Here is a 13,652-nt window from a genome sequence, read left to right as displayed (position 1 = left end):
CTCTCAATGGCTATGCTATAATGTTTTCTAATTTTTATCTATCTTAGTGTCTGAGATAAACCCAAAGTCTTTTAAAAATATCTGCTCTGGCAAAAATTGAGTCTGTCCATATCAGGAGGGGAGAGAAATGAGGACTGGGATGTTGGAAGGAAGAGAATTATTGGTTAATAAATTTTACCTTCTAAATCACTGAAATTCAAAAGTATTAAGAATGGCAATATCATGGCTAATGTTCAAAAATTGGCTAATGTCAAACATTTCCAGTAAATTATAATCATGAGGGGTTATTCAAAGTTCAACATAAATCAAAACACCAGAAAATATCCACTTGCCATGTTTAATATATAAGGTCAACCCAAGGTGAAATCCACACAATTCTAAATTTATTTCAAGCTTTTTGATAGAAATTTTTAAAAATCACAGACTCGCGCTACCTAATAATTGCTTCATTATTGAATAATAGCCCAAATTAGTTGCACTAATTTAGCATTCTTAAATTTGTAATTATTTTCATGTGAAGCAATAAACACTAGCTTTTACACAATGCATATGAACACATATTAATTTTCAATACTTACTAAACTTTCATATAAGCATTAAAAATTAGAATGCTATCTAGCAGCTTGTCCTTAAGATATGAAATTTTTTTACAAGCCGGAAAAACAAGAAGATCTGCTATAATAAATTTAGTACAAAAATCTCCTGTAATAAAATGCACTCATAAGGAAAGGAGCAACATAATATGGTAGTTAAAAGCATAGATTCTGGGAGCTGACTGCTTGAGTTCAAATTATAGTTCTGCCATATACTAGCTGTGTGAACTTGGACTAGTTACATAACCTCTCTGTGCTTCAGGTTCCTCACTTCAAAAATGAGGATAATAATAGTACCTACTCCACAGGGTTCTTGTGAGGAATACATAAAGCAATCAGAACAATGCCCAGCAAACAGTAAACAATAAATGTTAGCTATTATTATTGGATTTGTATTAGTTGTCTTCGTATTAATATTAGGATTAGTATGAGTATTAGTAATATTCCAAGGAAGAAAGACATTACACATAATCATAACTAAAGCACAATATGAAAACCACATCTAGAAACTGGCAAGAAATTATACTATAAAAAGTTATAACCATATTTCTGAAGTTTTGTATTGCTTAGAAACAGAGTACATAGTTAAGCCATAATATTCATGTTCTTGATAAATTACGCACACTGCTGTTTTCCATGACACTATCCTCTAAGGTATGACATTATAGTGACCAATGAGTCTTCTAATACGGTAGACATATAAGGCAGGATTTTAACTAGCCACTACATGGAGTAGTACCTAGAAATATTTGAGACTAATAAATATTCTACTTTCATTCAAATCAGAGCCAATAAAGCTATTATCTCTTTATCCTAAAATCTAATGAGGTGGCTTACAACCTGAATCATATTTACTGCAACATAAAAACTACGTAAACCATAGTTTACTATGTTATAGTAAATATGATTCCCTTTTGCTTTCTCCTTTTCCTTTGCCCCCATCTATTCTAAATGCCTTTCATGAAAATGTATATCCAGTTTGCTCTTTGCTCTTTGAATTTTCAGACTTCCACCTATCCAGATAACTACCCCATAGTTCCATGGCCAATTCAAGATCCTTTATCTGCTCACTCAAAAGCAAACTGCTGGCCCATAATCCACAACAGGATAACTCACATATGGTTCATCAGGAGTTGGTTCCATTTTAGAATGTAATTTTACAATTAAATTTAGATTTCACTAAACAAAGGTATCTACGTATTAATTTTCCTAATCTAACTAGAGAGCTAAAAATTGGTAGGGTTCAAATATACTGTAGTAGGGCTATACCTTCAAGGACAATATCTAGACTTCTGTAGTTTATTTTCTAAATTGGATGATTATCAATATTCACATACCCATAGTAATGTTAACATTTCCTATTTCTTTACACATGCATTTACTTAATCCACAGCAATCCTTTGAGCTAGACATTATCCCCATTTTACAGATGAAGAAATTGCATAAGCACCAATGAAACAGACACTGTATATAATTTTGTCAGGTTCCTGAGGAAGTTCTTACTATCCTAGAGAAAAACCAGTTAGTGCGAAATTACTATTGCTAAGTAGATTTTCAATCTCTTCAATACTGCTAATGCAACCTGGAATCTCACCCACTGTCCTAAAACTTTCTGTGTGGCCAAAATGTATCTACAGTATTCTTACTCTAAACGTGCTAAGTGGGGAAAGGGGATGTGGGTGGATCTGCATTGGCCCTATTCAGCTACCTAATAAATTCACACAGGATGCATCAAATACAGTAATAGCCGGGAACATGGCCTTTCACGACTTTTGCTAAACCTTCACCTGCCCTTGCAAAAAAAATTTTTTTGAACTTTAGAATTTATTACCTAATTACAACAATGGACAATATAACCACTTAATTAGCTTGCCCGAAACCAAATTTTAAATTGTTTATGTGTCATCTAAATGTCATAGTGTTTAACAGTTCTGTATGCCACTGACAAATGGTGAAATGTGCTGAATACAATTATAAGTAAATGTACTTAAGACTGACTTGAGAAAAAAATTCAGTTTAAGATTGAATGTTTTTGCTTCCAAGGTTTAGCTACAGAAGTAAATAAGCTGAGTGCTTTAATATGAATCAAAACAGCGTTTAAAAAATAAAATATTTTTCTATCAGTTCTCTGAGAAGCACAAAGGCAAAATTACTTCTTTTGCAGCAAAATTACTTTATACAATTTGTGCAGAAATGTCAGTATATGTAATGATGATTATAGGAGGATAAGGGGTGGGGGGAGAAACCTAGAATTTTATTAAAAAAATAAAATTAAAAAAAACCAAAGTATGCCTCAAGGCATACCTATAGGAGTGCAGTGAAGAAAAATTTTTTTCCATATTTGGAACTTTTTTTTTTAAGGGTAAAGCTCAGAACTGATACAAGAATTCTTGTTAACTACAGGTTAAACTCTTAAAGACTCTCAACTTTTTCTTTCTCTCCTTTACTGAAGTTTTTATTTCTAAAGCACTTCTCTGCTTTAACATGGAATATTCAAAATATAAAACTTACACATAATGTCATTTAAGAGGGTAAGAGCAACCATTATATAAGAATGCAAATACATATAGGTTCCAATCATAATGGAAATGTAGCTGAATATCTAACACTTCATCTGAAAGGTGTTTTCATATCTAACACTTCATCTGAAAGGTGTTTCGTAAACTAAATCCTAATTATCAAAATGGTTAACAAAAAATCTCATTGAATGTGTTCATTTACTTCCAGTTATTTTTGGCTAAACTAAACTTTATTCAATCATTCTGCGAATGCTTATCATTTATCACGTGGTAGATAATAAGGGTACATTGGGGAAGAAAAATTGAGATGGTACCTACAATTTGTTTGATATGCCCTTATATTTTTAATAGTTTTTATTTTTTTTAAACTTAAACTCCATTAATTAACATAGAATATATTATTAGTTTCAGAGGTATAGGTCAGTGATTAGTCTTACATAACACCCAGTGCTCATTATACCATGTGACCTCCTTAATGTCCATCACCCAGTTACCCCATCCCCCATATACCCTTATATTAACCAGTACAGAAAGTTCTAAAATCTTACAGTATTGATACTTGATAAAAATATTTCCCCAAATATGCATTATTTATAATCCACAAATCATAATTCAGTAATATTCCAAAGAAAAGTTCTAATAACAGAGAGGGTTATCTGGCACAGAAATATGCCAGCAAAAACGAACAATCTATTTCAGTAATCTTAAATCACACTACCTAAATATGGAATTTAATGTTCTTACAGAATGCTCAAAGTATTTTTCTTTTAATCTGTTCCCGAATGCCTTATTATATTAAAAAAATTGATTTTTATATCACTTGGCATTTTATGTGCTTTGATAGAGTACATTTTGCTTTATTAAACCACAATGTGTTTAGGCAGCACTAAAGTATTAAAACATGCATCTTAAAAGTGAAGAGGTTTTTTGCCAACAGTTTTAAATTCCCCATGATAATCAGAAGGTCTAAAAATACTGTAAACCACTAAACTGATACAACATATAGATGTCCTATTGTGATCTTTCACACACAACCCTCCAAATGCATTAGTGACTTTAGCTATAAATGGAATACATATAAATACATAAATAGTATGTATTCTGTGTTAAATATAAACATGTAATTTCATCAAGAACATTTCTATTTAATCAAGCTCATTGATATCAACAAATAAGCAAAACAAAAACCTTCGTGTGAAGTGGAGATAGAAGAGTGAGAGTTGGGAATGACTCTAATGTGGACGGGTTTCTTTCTGGGGTGATGAAAGGGTTCTAAAATTAGACTGTGGGGATGGCTGCACAACTCCGAATATACTAAAAACAACCCAAAGCATGCTTGAAATGCATGAATTTTATGATATGTGAAATAGATTTCAATAAAAATGGGACTGAAAAACCCTCCATATAAAAAAATTCTTCAAACTCCAGTCTCTAAAAGCATCCATGGGTATAAAATTATTGCTTCCCTCACTGTTCAATTATTGTATCATCCCTCATTTTATTCACTAAGAAAGCTACCAAATGCAAAGGTAACAATGGAAATTTTAACACCTGTCTTTGGATGGTAGCATTATATCTCAAATCATTCAGTTTTCCCTAGTGGGTACCTTAAATAATTACTACTTCACATACCTTTAAAACAAATCTCTCCAAAAACTCAATATAGATTCTTATACCTGGTAATCCAAGATGCTGAATCCCAAGCCTTTATGATCTTTTACGAGTTCAACAATCTTGACTTCAGGAGACCATAGTGCTAATTCCCCATCATCATCATCTTCAGTATTGATGCCTACACTGTGGTCAGCCTGAAAAAGATAAATGCTTCAAAACATTGTCCTTTCAATTCTGAAAAGAATTAACATATCAGGAATCTCATAGCTTCTTCTCCAACTGGGAATTCTCTTTGGCATGCATACTTTATCTTTTTAATCTTTTCAGAAGGGGCATGCCCTGGGGCATACACACTCTAGTATAAGATCTTCATGGAAATTCAAGTACTTAAAAATGCAGACTGTTCATAGAGTTGGATTTTTTTAAATGTAAAGTACCTGTTTCATTCAAAATATTAACACTGACCTCTTATACTTCAATGAGTTCTGTCATCCCATTAGAAGCATAAAAGGAAAAATACGCAATTTAAGAAAAAAAATGAAAATACCATATACAATCAAAGCTTATAAGATATTTAGGTAGCAAAACATGAACTCATAATTACAGTGAAAGATAGAAAGATGCCAACAGAGAGAGAGGATAGTACAAGACACAAGAGAAACCACTTCGCTGGCTTCTGGAAATTTTCAAGAAAAACTTCACTAGGAAAAGTGGAAAAAAATCCAAGTCCTTGGGAATCATCTAAGTCTAAAAAACCGGTAAAAAAAAAAAAAAAAAATCACTGAGTTGAAATAATGAAAATCTCATCTTGGAGGATCTAAGTCAGCAAAACTATCCAATACACAAGTCCTTGGTTATTTTCCTTGACTTCATACCCCCAAAGCCCCTATTCCAGGCGCCCCCCTCCTTTCAGGGAGAGTCACTGCTACAGGGACTTCTAGGAAGCTCAATGATAGCGGGTAAATGAGTCGACTACACAGAAGAAGAGCTGCTTCAAACTTCAGTTTTTATTACTATTTACAGCACTGTATTGCGTTTTCATATGATTTATCTTCCTCAAAATACTCTGAACATCTATCTGAAGCTCAAAGATTATCTTCTTGTTCTTTGTAGCCCTAGCAACTAACAAAATGACAAGCTAGAATGGAAACTCTGTGTGGGCTACCATGGGGTTTACCAATAGCTATCCACTCAGCACACAACAGAGCCCGGCTCACAGTAGGCGCTTGATAAATATTTGTCCAATACATTAACAAATCATCCATCTTTGACTGCATATCCCTTGAAACTTTTTAAATAAAGCTACAGACTAAATAGTAATCTTTAAAAATAGACTTCTTAAAACTTAGGGTGCTCTTAGTAAATAGAATCAAAGTGCATCATTCCCAGGAACATAATTTTTAGTGACTTGCATTAGAAAATCCACTTAATGAAATCAAAGGGAGGGGACCCATCTAATATGGAAGAGTAAGGCACCATAGCAAGTACAAAAACATTTTTTAAATTAGGGTTGGTCCTCAAACTGTCCCCGCAGGACATGGAAAGTCAAAACTCAATCCATGGTGGATTGAGTCTAAACATGGGAACAATTTCTGGGTTCTTGAATTACAAAACTTGAAATTAGTGGGATGTTCTGGATCAATAACCTCTGTATATATCAGCCTGATGTGAGGAAATGATATTTAAAAAGAAAACATTTTTATACCTTCCAATAAAAAGTAAAGTTCCAATAGCTAATATAATATGATTGATGTTTTACTGGGGCATTTAATACCCTCACTTATTAATGAGCATTAGAATTCTGGCTGAGCTGCCTAACCAGATAAGGTTTAAGAACCTAAGATGATATGGGGATAAATGAAAAAAGAAAAAAAAAGAAAAGCCAGGATTTTAAGAAACCGCACACACTTATAAAGCCTAAGTTTACAGAAATGTTAAAGCATCCAAGGTATATAAGATATTATACTCCAACCTGAGATACATCACTTTGATACAATCAATTCTGTATAACTCCTGTATTTACAGAATAGAAAGCAATCAACTAATGGGCAGCAAGGCTGACATTTAGAATAATTCAAAGCTGTTGTTTACCCATTGTGGTAAAGGATGACAGATGGGAGCACTGAGTCAGCAAGCTGGGTGATTTACACACCCTGTAAGATTAGATTAAAGGCATTTTTATCAATCTTTAGAGGTAAGCCCTCATCCACATGAATTTTAGCAAAGATACTAAGAATCACAAAAGTGGTATTCAAGTTCCTTCCCTGAAATATGTTTTACCAAAGATAAACATTAAGAAAAAAAAGATTCTCGGGGCACATGGGTGGCTCAGTCAATAAGCATCTGCCTTCGGCTCAGGTCATGATCCCTGCTCCGCGGGAAGCCTGCTTCTCCCTCTCCCACTCCCCCTGCTTGTGTTCCCTCTCTCGCTGTGTCTCTCTCTGTCAAATAAATAAAATCTTTAAAAAAAAAAGATTCTCAATCAATAATGGACTAAGCAATTCTTATACACCCGGTACAGAATAAAAACACTATGAGACACAAAATAATTTTAAGATACAACTCTGCTCACAGGAGCTAAGTTTTCTTGTAAAAGCAAGCTTAATACACATGAAAGCATCTGTGACCATAAGGCAGGGCTAGCCTCGCACATACTTCAGGCAATCAGGAAACAAAGATGGCTGGACTGGAGGAGTCAAGAGCTATAATTAACTTTTCCAGAGCACTTCTCATGTGCAAGGCATTGCACTAAGAGCTGGGCATATATTACTTCATTTCCTTCTCACACAAACTGATGAGGGCAGTAAGTACTATAAGTATCCACAATTTTCAAAGAAAGAATATGAACAGAAAGTCAAGTTATTTGCTCAAGAATTCACTAAGTGGTAGATGCATGATTATCTTGAAACTCAGACCACAGGCAGGTAAAGGGAAGGCTCTGTGTGTCTAAACTGGTGTTAATGGGTGGCTCAGTTGGTTAAATGTCTGCCTTCAGCTCAGGGCACCTGGGTGGCTCAGTTGGTTAAATGTCTGCCTTCAGCTCAGGTCATGATCTCAGGGTCCTGGCATCAAGCCCTGCATCAGGCTCCCTGCTCAGCGGTGAGTCTGCTTCTCCCTCTCCCTCTGCTGCTCCCCCTGCTTGTACACTCTCTCTGTCAAATAAATAAAATCTTAAAAAATATATAAATAAATAAACTGGTGTTAAGGAACTATAATCTGTAAGGGAGTGGGGGTAGGGTAGGGGAAGTGGCATAAGAGATGACGTTACAATTGGCATAAGATGGCAAAGCACGGGGGCACCTGGGTGGCTCAGTCATTAGGCGTCTGCCTTTGGCTCAGGTTGTGATCCCAGGGTCCTGGGATCGAGCCCCGCATTGGGTTCCCTGCTCCGTGAGAGGCCTGCTTCTCCCTCTCCCACTCCCCCTGCTTATGTTCCCTCTCTCGCTGTCTCTGTCAAGTAAATAAATAAAATCTTTAAAAAAAAAAATGGTAAAGCACGTGCTTAAAACTGTTTTTATAATCACAATGTTCTTAAAAAAAAAAAAAAAGTACCAAGAGCACAGAAAATGTTATTTTATTCTCTGACCTTCTGAAGGCTTTTACAGCAATTTTTACTCACTTCGAAATTGGTCATAGATCTTCATATTTCTAAGGCTCTGAAAAAGGGAAGTCCATTAGATATTCAACACTCACCAACATCTTAAGTTTAAGATGAACTGAGTTGAACTGGGAGCCAAAAGTAATGAGCCCAGGAAATTACTAAAAAAACGTTCTCTAAAATCGAAGTGCATGCACATTAATGTCACCAACATTTCAAGTAAAAAGAAAAAAAAGAAGAGAAAAAGTTTTATGATGTGAAACGAAAAGTAACGGTTTGTAAAGCTATGCATTATTGCCTTTGAGCGCTACTGCAGTCAAATAAAAGAAGATGGAAATTTCTCCCCTCCTTTCATATCCAAATACACTCTTCAGGGCATTCTTGATGAATGCTCATTCCTATGGGAACCATAGAATATTCAGCTAGTACCTCCATCTTGGGAAGAGGGGCTTCAGTGTTCCTTGGTTCATCCACAGAAGCTTCATCATCAAATAATCGTCGACAGCAAACCAAGGTAAAGGGAGGAGGCACCTCTTTGAGAAAAGAGACTGCTTCTCGGCGAGATTTCCCATACAGTTGCACGCCATTGACCTAGAAAGACAAGTGATAAGTCAGAATTGAGCAGGCCCCGAAGAAAAAACCACAGTCCCATGCTCACGTGGATCTATCCAAATAAAAACAGGATTGTTTTATTTTCCCCATGAACAAAGGGTCTAAATGTAACCACATTATTTTAGTAGTAACTAAAAACATTAGAAATCAAATGTATAAAAATTAAGGCTAAACCTTTATTGAATTTCAGTGAAGAAAGTCTAAGATGTGTGCAGATGACAAGTGATCTGCCTAATTTTTCACACCTCCATGGTTTCTCTTTTCTACCCTCCAATGTTGAATTCCCTCATCTACTTCTATACATCTCTCCTTAAATACACTAGATATCATTGCTAGCCTTCCTAAGACCACCTCCTTTTGCTTTTTCATTTCATAAAAGTATCATTATAGATATTCACACTAATTTGAAAGCTGTAATTAAAAACCGCTCAATTTACAATGTGTAGGTAACAAAATCTAGGATACTCAGCTGTCAAAATTTAGCATCACTTTTCACAATTTTCTTTCACATGCCATAAACTTTTTTTTAATTTAAATTCCATTAGCCAACATATAGCAAATCCTTAGTTTCAGATGTAGAGTTCAATTAATTCATCAGTTGCATATAACACCCATGCTCATCACATCACATGGCCTCTTTAATGCCCATCCACCCAGTTACCCCATTCCCCCCCGCAACCTCCCATCCAGCAACCCTCAGTTTGTTTCCTAGAGTTAAGAGTCTCTCATGGTTTTTCTCCCTCTCTGATGCTTAATACCATCCTAGAGAAATCATGTCTATAGAAATACATGTAAGTTTCCCTCCCTTCTATTCTTACATGTTCTGCTCACACAGCCGTCAAGTATAGGAGGTGTGTCAGTTTTCAAATTGTCTGATGTGTGTTCCATATGCTTAAAAGAACAAAATGATAACCAACTACTCCTAATGCTTCGCACTTATCACCACAAAATTATCTAAGTTTCATATTTTAGTGCACAGTAATAATATTTTGCACCAAAGATGACTTAGAAAGATAAACCTATTCTGATTTTTTATCTATTTGACTTAAGCTCCAGAAGCTCTCTCAGTTCTGACTCAATGCCACTAAAACTGATCTGCCTGCTACTGCCCAAAAGCTGAGGCATGAACATAATCCAGGCATTAACCCAATCTTTTCCCATCTGACTCCTACCTTCCTGGGAGGGTTCAGTGGCATTATTAGTTTTAAAGATATTTCTGGGCGGGCATCAGTTTCTGACAGGTGCCATGCTAATGTCCAGATCACTGGTGGGGCTGACTTTCCTGGGAGAAACCTTTGCACAGAACCTGTCCTTCTCCGAGAATATGACACTGTGGGTTGTTGCAAGCATCTCCGCGGCAGCAGTCTGAGCCCCAAGTCAATCATCCATGGGAGTCACTCTCAGGCCCTCAACATACAAGCACTTAGCCGTCAGGCCAGACATCATATCTCTGCCTCTTAATTATTTACAGAGATATCACAACAGAGTAAAGAGACCCGTACGTGCTTCAGGGAGCTGGTCCTGGTAGAAAAGTCAATTATCATCTCCCAGGACTTTCTGACTGATGAAAGAGATCCGGGGAACAGCAAGTTCAGCAGCTGATAAAGGTTTTTCCTCAGAAGAACTCAAAGTCAACCTTCACTGGTCACATCATGTCCCCAGTGCCAACTGGTGCCAAAACACAGAAAGTTCTCAAATCATCCAAACGTGCAGTGCCCTATCCTGAGAAGCAAGCAAGCGGGTATAACCAAAGCCAGGAATTCTCCCCATATGCAAGTCTTAATTTGTGTTTCACATTACTTCAACAAATTAGAAAATCACTTTTCAGGTTTTTATCTTGGAGTACATTTAAATATTTATTTAGCTCATTATTTATTCATTTGAATCGTCTCCAATTATTATAGCAGTGCCTGGTAGTCCTCCTCACTGCTCTCCACTGTTAAAGGGATTGGTCACATTTCCCATTACCATTACCCCTATCTAAGAGGATTTATGGCTGCTGTAAATAGCTGCTCTGGGCTAAGACTTGGAACAATGTTCTAACCCCAAAGCATATTTGTGTTTCTGGTTTTAAGCTCTAAGGAGTACACCCCCCCCCCCCCACACACACACACTTTAGGTTCAGGAGTTTATTTGGCTAACTTTAGAGAGATATTTTTTATTTCTATATCTGGCTATTCAGAATAAGCCCATTTTTATTTTAGAGTTCACACTATTTCTCTAGGCCCTCCAACTTGAGACTCTCTTAAGTGCTATCAAGTCTCAATTATTCAGACTTTGTTATTAGAAAGAACACACACATACACATTTGCAGAGTACATAACACTGTACAAGTATTGTCCCACCACATTACCTCATTCAATCCTCATTCATCTTAACCCATAAAGATTGTTTATGCCTTTTTACAGTGATAATACTACCAAGTATTATCTCTCACAGTGAGGTAATGCTTTAAAGTTTACATGGATGAGTGCAGCCACTCTGGAAAACAGTATGGAGGTTCCTCAAAAAGTTAAAAATAGAACTACCCTACAATCCCACAAACACAGTACTGGGGATTTACCCAAAGAATACAAAACACTAATTCAAAGGGATACATGTACCCCAATGTTTACAGCAGCATTATTTACAACAGTCAAATTAAGGAAGCAGCCCAAGTGTCTAGCGACTGATGAAGGGAATGGATAAAGAAGATGTGGTACACACACACACACACACACACACACACACACACACACACTGGAATATTATTCAGCCATAAAAAAGAATGAAATCTTACCATTTGCAATGACATGGATGGAGCTAGAGAATATAATGTTAAGTGAAATAAGTCAGAGAAAGACAAATACCATACAATTTCACTTGAGGAATTTAAGAAACAAAACAAATGAGGAAAGGGGGGAAAAAGACAAATCAAGAAAGAGACTCTTAAAAAAAAAAAAGAGAGACTCAATTACAGAGGACTGAGGGTTACCAGAGGGGAGGTGGGTGGGGAGTGGGTGAAACAGGTGAAGGGGATTAACGAGGGCACTTGTCGTGATGAGCACAGGGTGATGTATGAATTGCTGAGTCACTATATCGTATGCCTGAAACTAATAAAACACTGTATGTTAAAATAAATAAATAAATAAAGCTTAAGGGACACCTGGGTGGCTCAGTCAGTCAAGTGTCTGACTCTTAGTTTCAGCTCAGGTCATGATCTCAGGGTTCTGAGACTGAGCCCCAGGTCAGGCTCCATGCTTAGCACTGAGTCTGCTGGAGATTCTTTCCCCCTCCCTCCCCCTCTGTTTCTCTCCACACCCACCCCCACCAGCTCGCACACTCTCTCTCAAATAAATAAAATCTTTAAAATAAAATAAAAGTTTACATTGATGATATTCCACTAGACCCTCATAAAATAATGGTGAGGTAGCCACCTATTGATGAAAAAACAACTCTCAAAAACAGTTGAGTGACATGTCAGAGGACAGATTGTGAAGCTGTGGCAAATTAAAATGCAGAGGCAGCTCTTCTGACTTCAAGCCTTTGCTTCACTCCCTATCTCCAGTGTTTTCACCAGAAATCTTTACTTAAGAATTTCAGTATACTACCTGATTATATGTTTTGTATGCATATTTTTTCTTGGAGAAAAGTATTTTATTATTCTTTTAATTGTAGTTAACAGAACACTGTATGTTAACTACACTGAAATTAAAATTTAAAAAAATTGTAGTTGACATACCATGTTACTTTCAGGTATACATGTATATTTCTCCCAAAAAAAAAAAGAGAATCAAACTGGTTTTTACTAATTACACTTCTCTCCACACAAAAATATCTCCTTTCTCAATACCTAAAAACTACAGAAATGGTCTCTAATCTATAGATTATCATGTTTGATATCCATAAAGCTATGTATGTGCCCCAACAATCAAAAGATATGATCTCAGTACCAAAACCAAAACAATAAACAAAAAACAAAACAAAAAAACCCTAAGTCATGTAGTAAAACCTAAAGACATTATTCCACAATAAGCATCCCAGTAGGATTCCCTGAGCACTTCTAAAAATAAGCTGCTTACTACAGCTTAAAACAGGACTCCAACATCTTGCCCTCCTATGCTTATAACAAAATTTAACAACCAGTCATAGCAGCTTTCCCTCTGACCTCAGAAGTCAGCCCAGAATTCTCAACATACTTCTCTAGGTGGCCAGACACTGCTCAAAAATGCAGCTGCACCCAACAACCCTATTTGCTATCCTTGTCATTTCACTTTGAGTAAACATCAACCTTAGAAAGACATCTCTAAAATCAAGGCCCATTGGAGTCTAATCTTGGCTAAGGCTACAAGGTTGATTCTATTAAACCCAAGTTAGAACTTCTTGTGGTTCCTAACTCTTGGCAGAACCTTCTTTTACATAGCTTTAAGTCTGACCATTTCCCACATTTATTTTTTTATAAGCTTAGGAAGTAGTGTATTTGAAAAAACAGTGAAGTGGGAGGTAGAAAACATGAACTAAAGTCATCATGCTATGAGTATATAAAGTTGGGGAAAATCAATGCCTTATTTTCCTGTCTTTAAAATTAGGGGATTCAATGCTGTTTGTTACATTAGCTCTAAGACCATCCAATCTAACAAAATCTCTCAAGAAGGTTATATCAAAGCAGAAGTGCTCTAGAATTGCTCTAGCTGAAGATAGGCTGGGGAGCCTGAGTGAGCCCACAGAGGCTGCCAT

General features: G+C 36.2%; 1 protein-coding gene across 1 annotated transcript in view; it reads right to left on the bottom strand.

Annotated features, from left to right (window-relative positions):
• The window catches only part of PATJ (PATJ crumbs cell polarity complex component), a 332,644-nt gene that overhangs the window by 251,214 nt on the left and 67,778 nt on the right, over nt 1–13,652 (bottom strand). The window contains exons 16-17 of the mRNA XM_081816865.1: nt 8,754–8,915; nt 4,789–4,920 (exon numbers count right to left, since the gene is read on the bottom strand). Of these exons, the coding sequence (XP_081672991.1) occupies nt 4,789–4,920; nt 8,754–8,915 (294 nt within the window). The remainder of the gene's footprint in view (nt 1–4,788; nt 4,921–8,753; nt 8,916–13,652) is intronic.

This window comes from Leptonychotes weddellii, chromosome 4 (assembly GCF_054177405.1).
Source record: "Leptonychotes weddellii isolate Sample4059 chromosome 4, ASM5417740v2, whole genome shotgun sequence".
Classification (NCBI taxonomy): Eukaryota; Metazoa; Chordata; class Mammalia; order Carnivora; family Phocidae; genus Leptonychotes; species Leptonychotes weddellii.
This window is presented reverse-complemented; position numbering and strand designations above follow the sequence as displayed.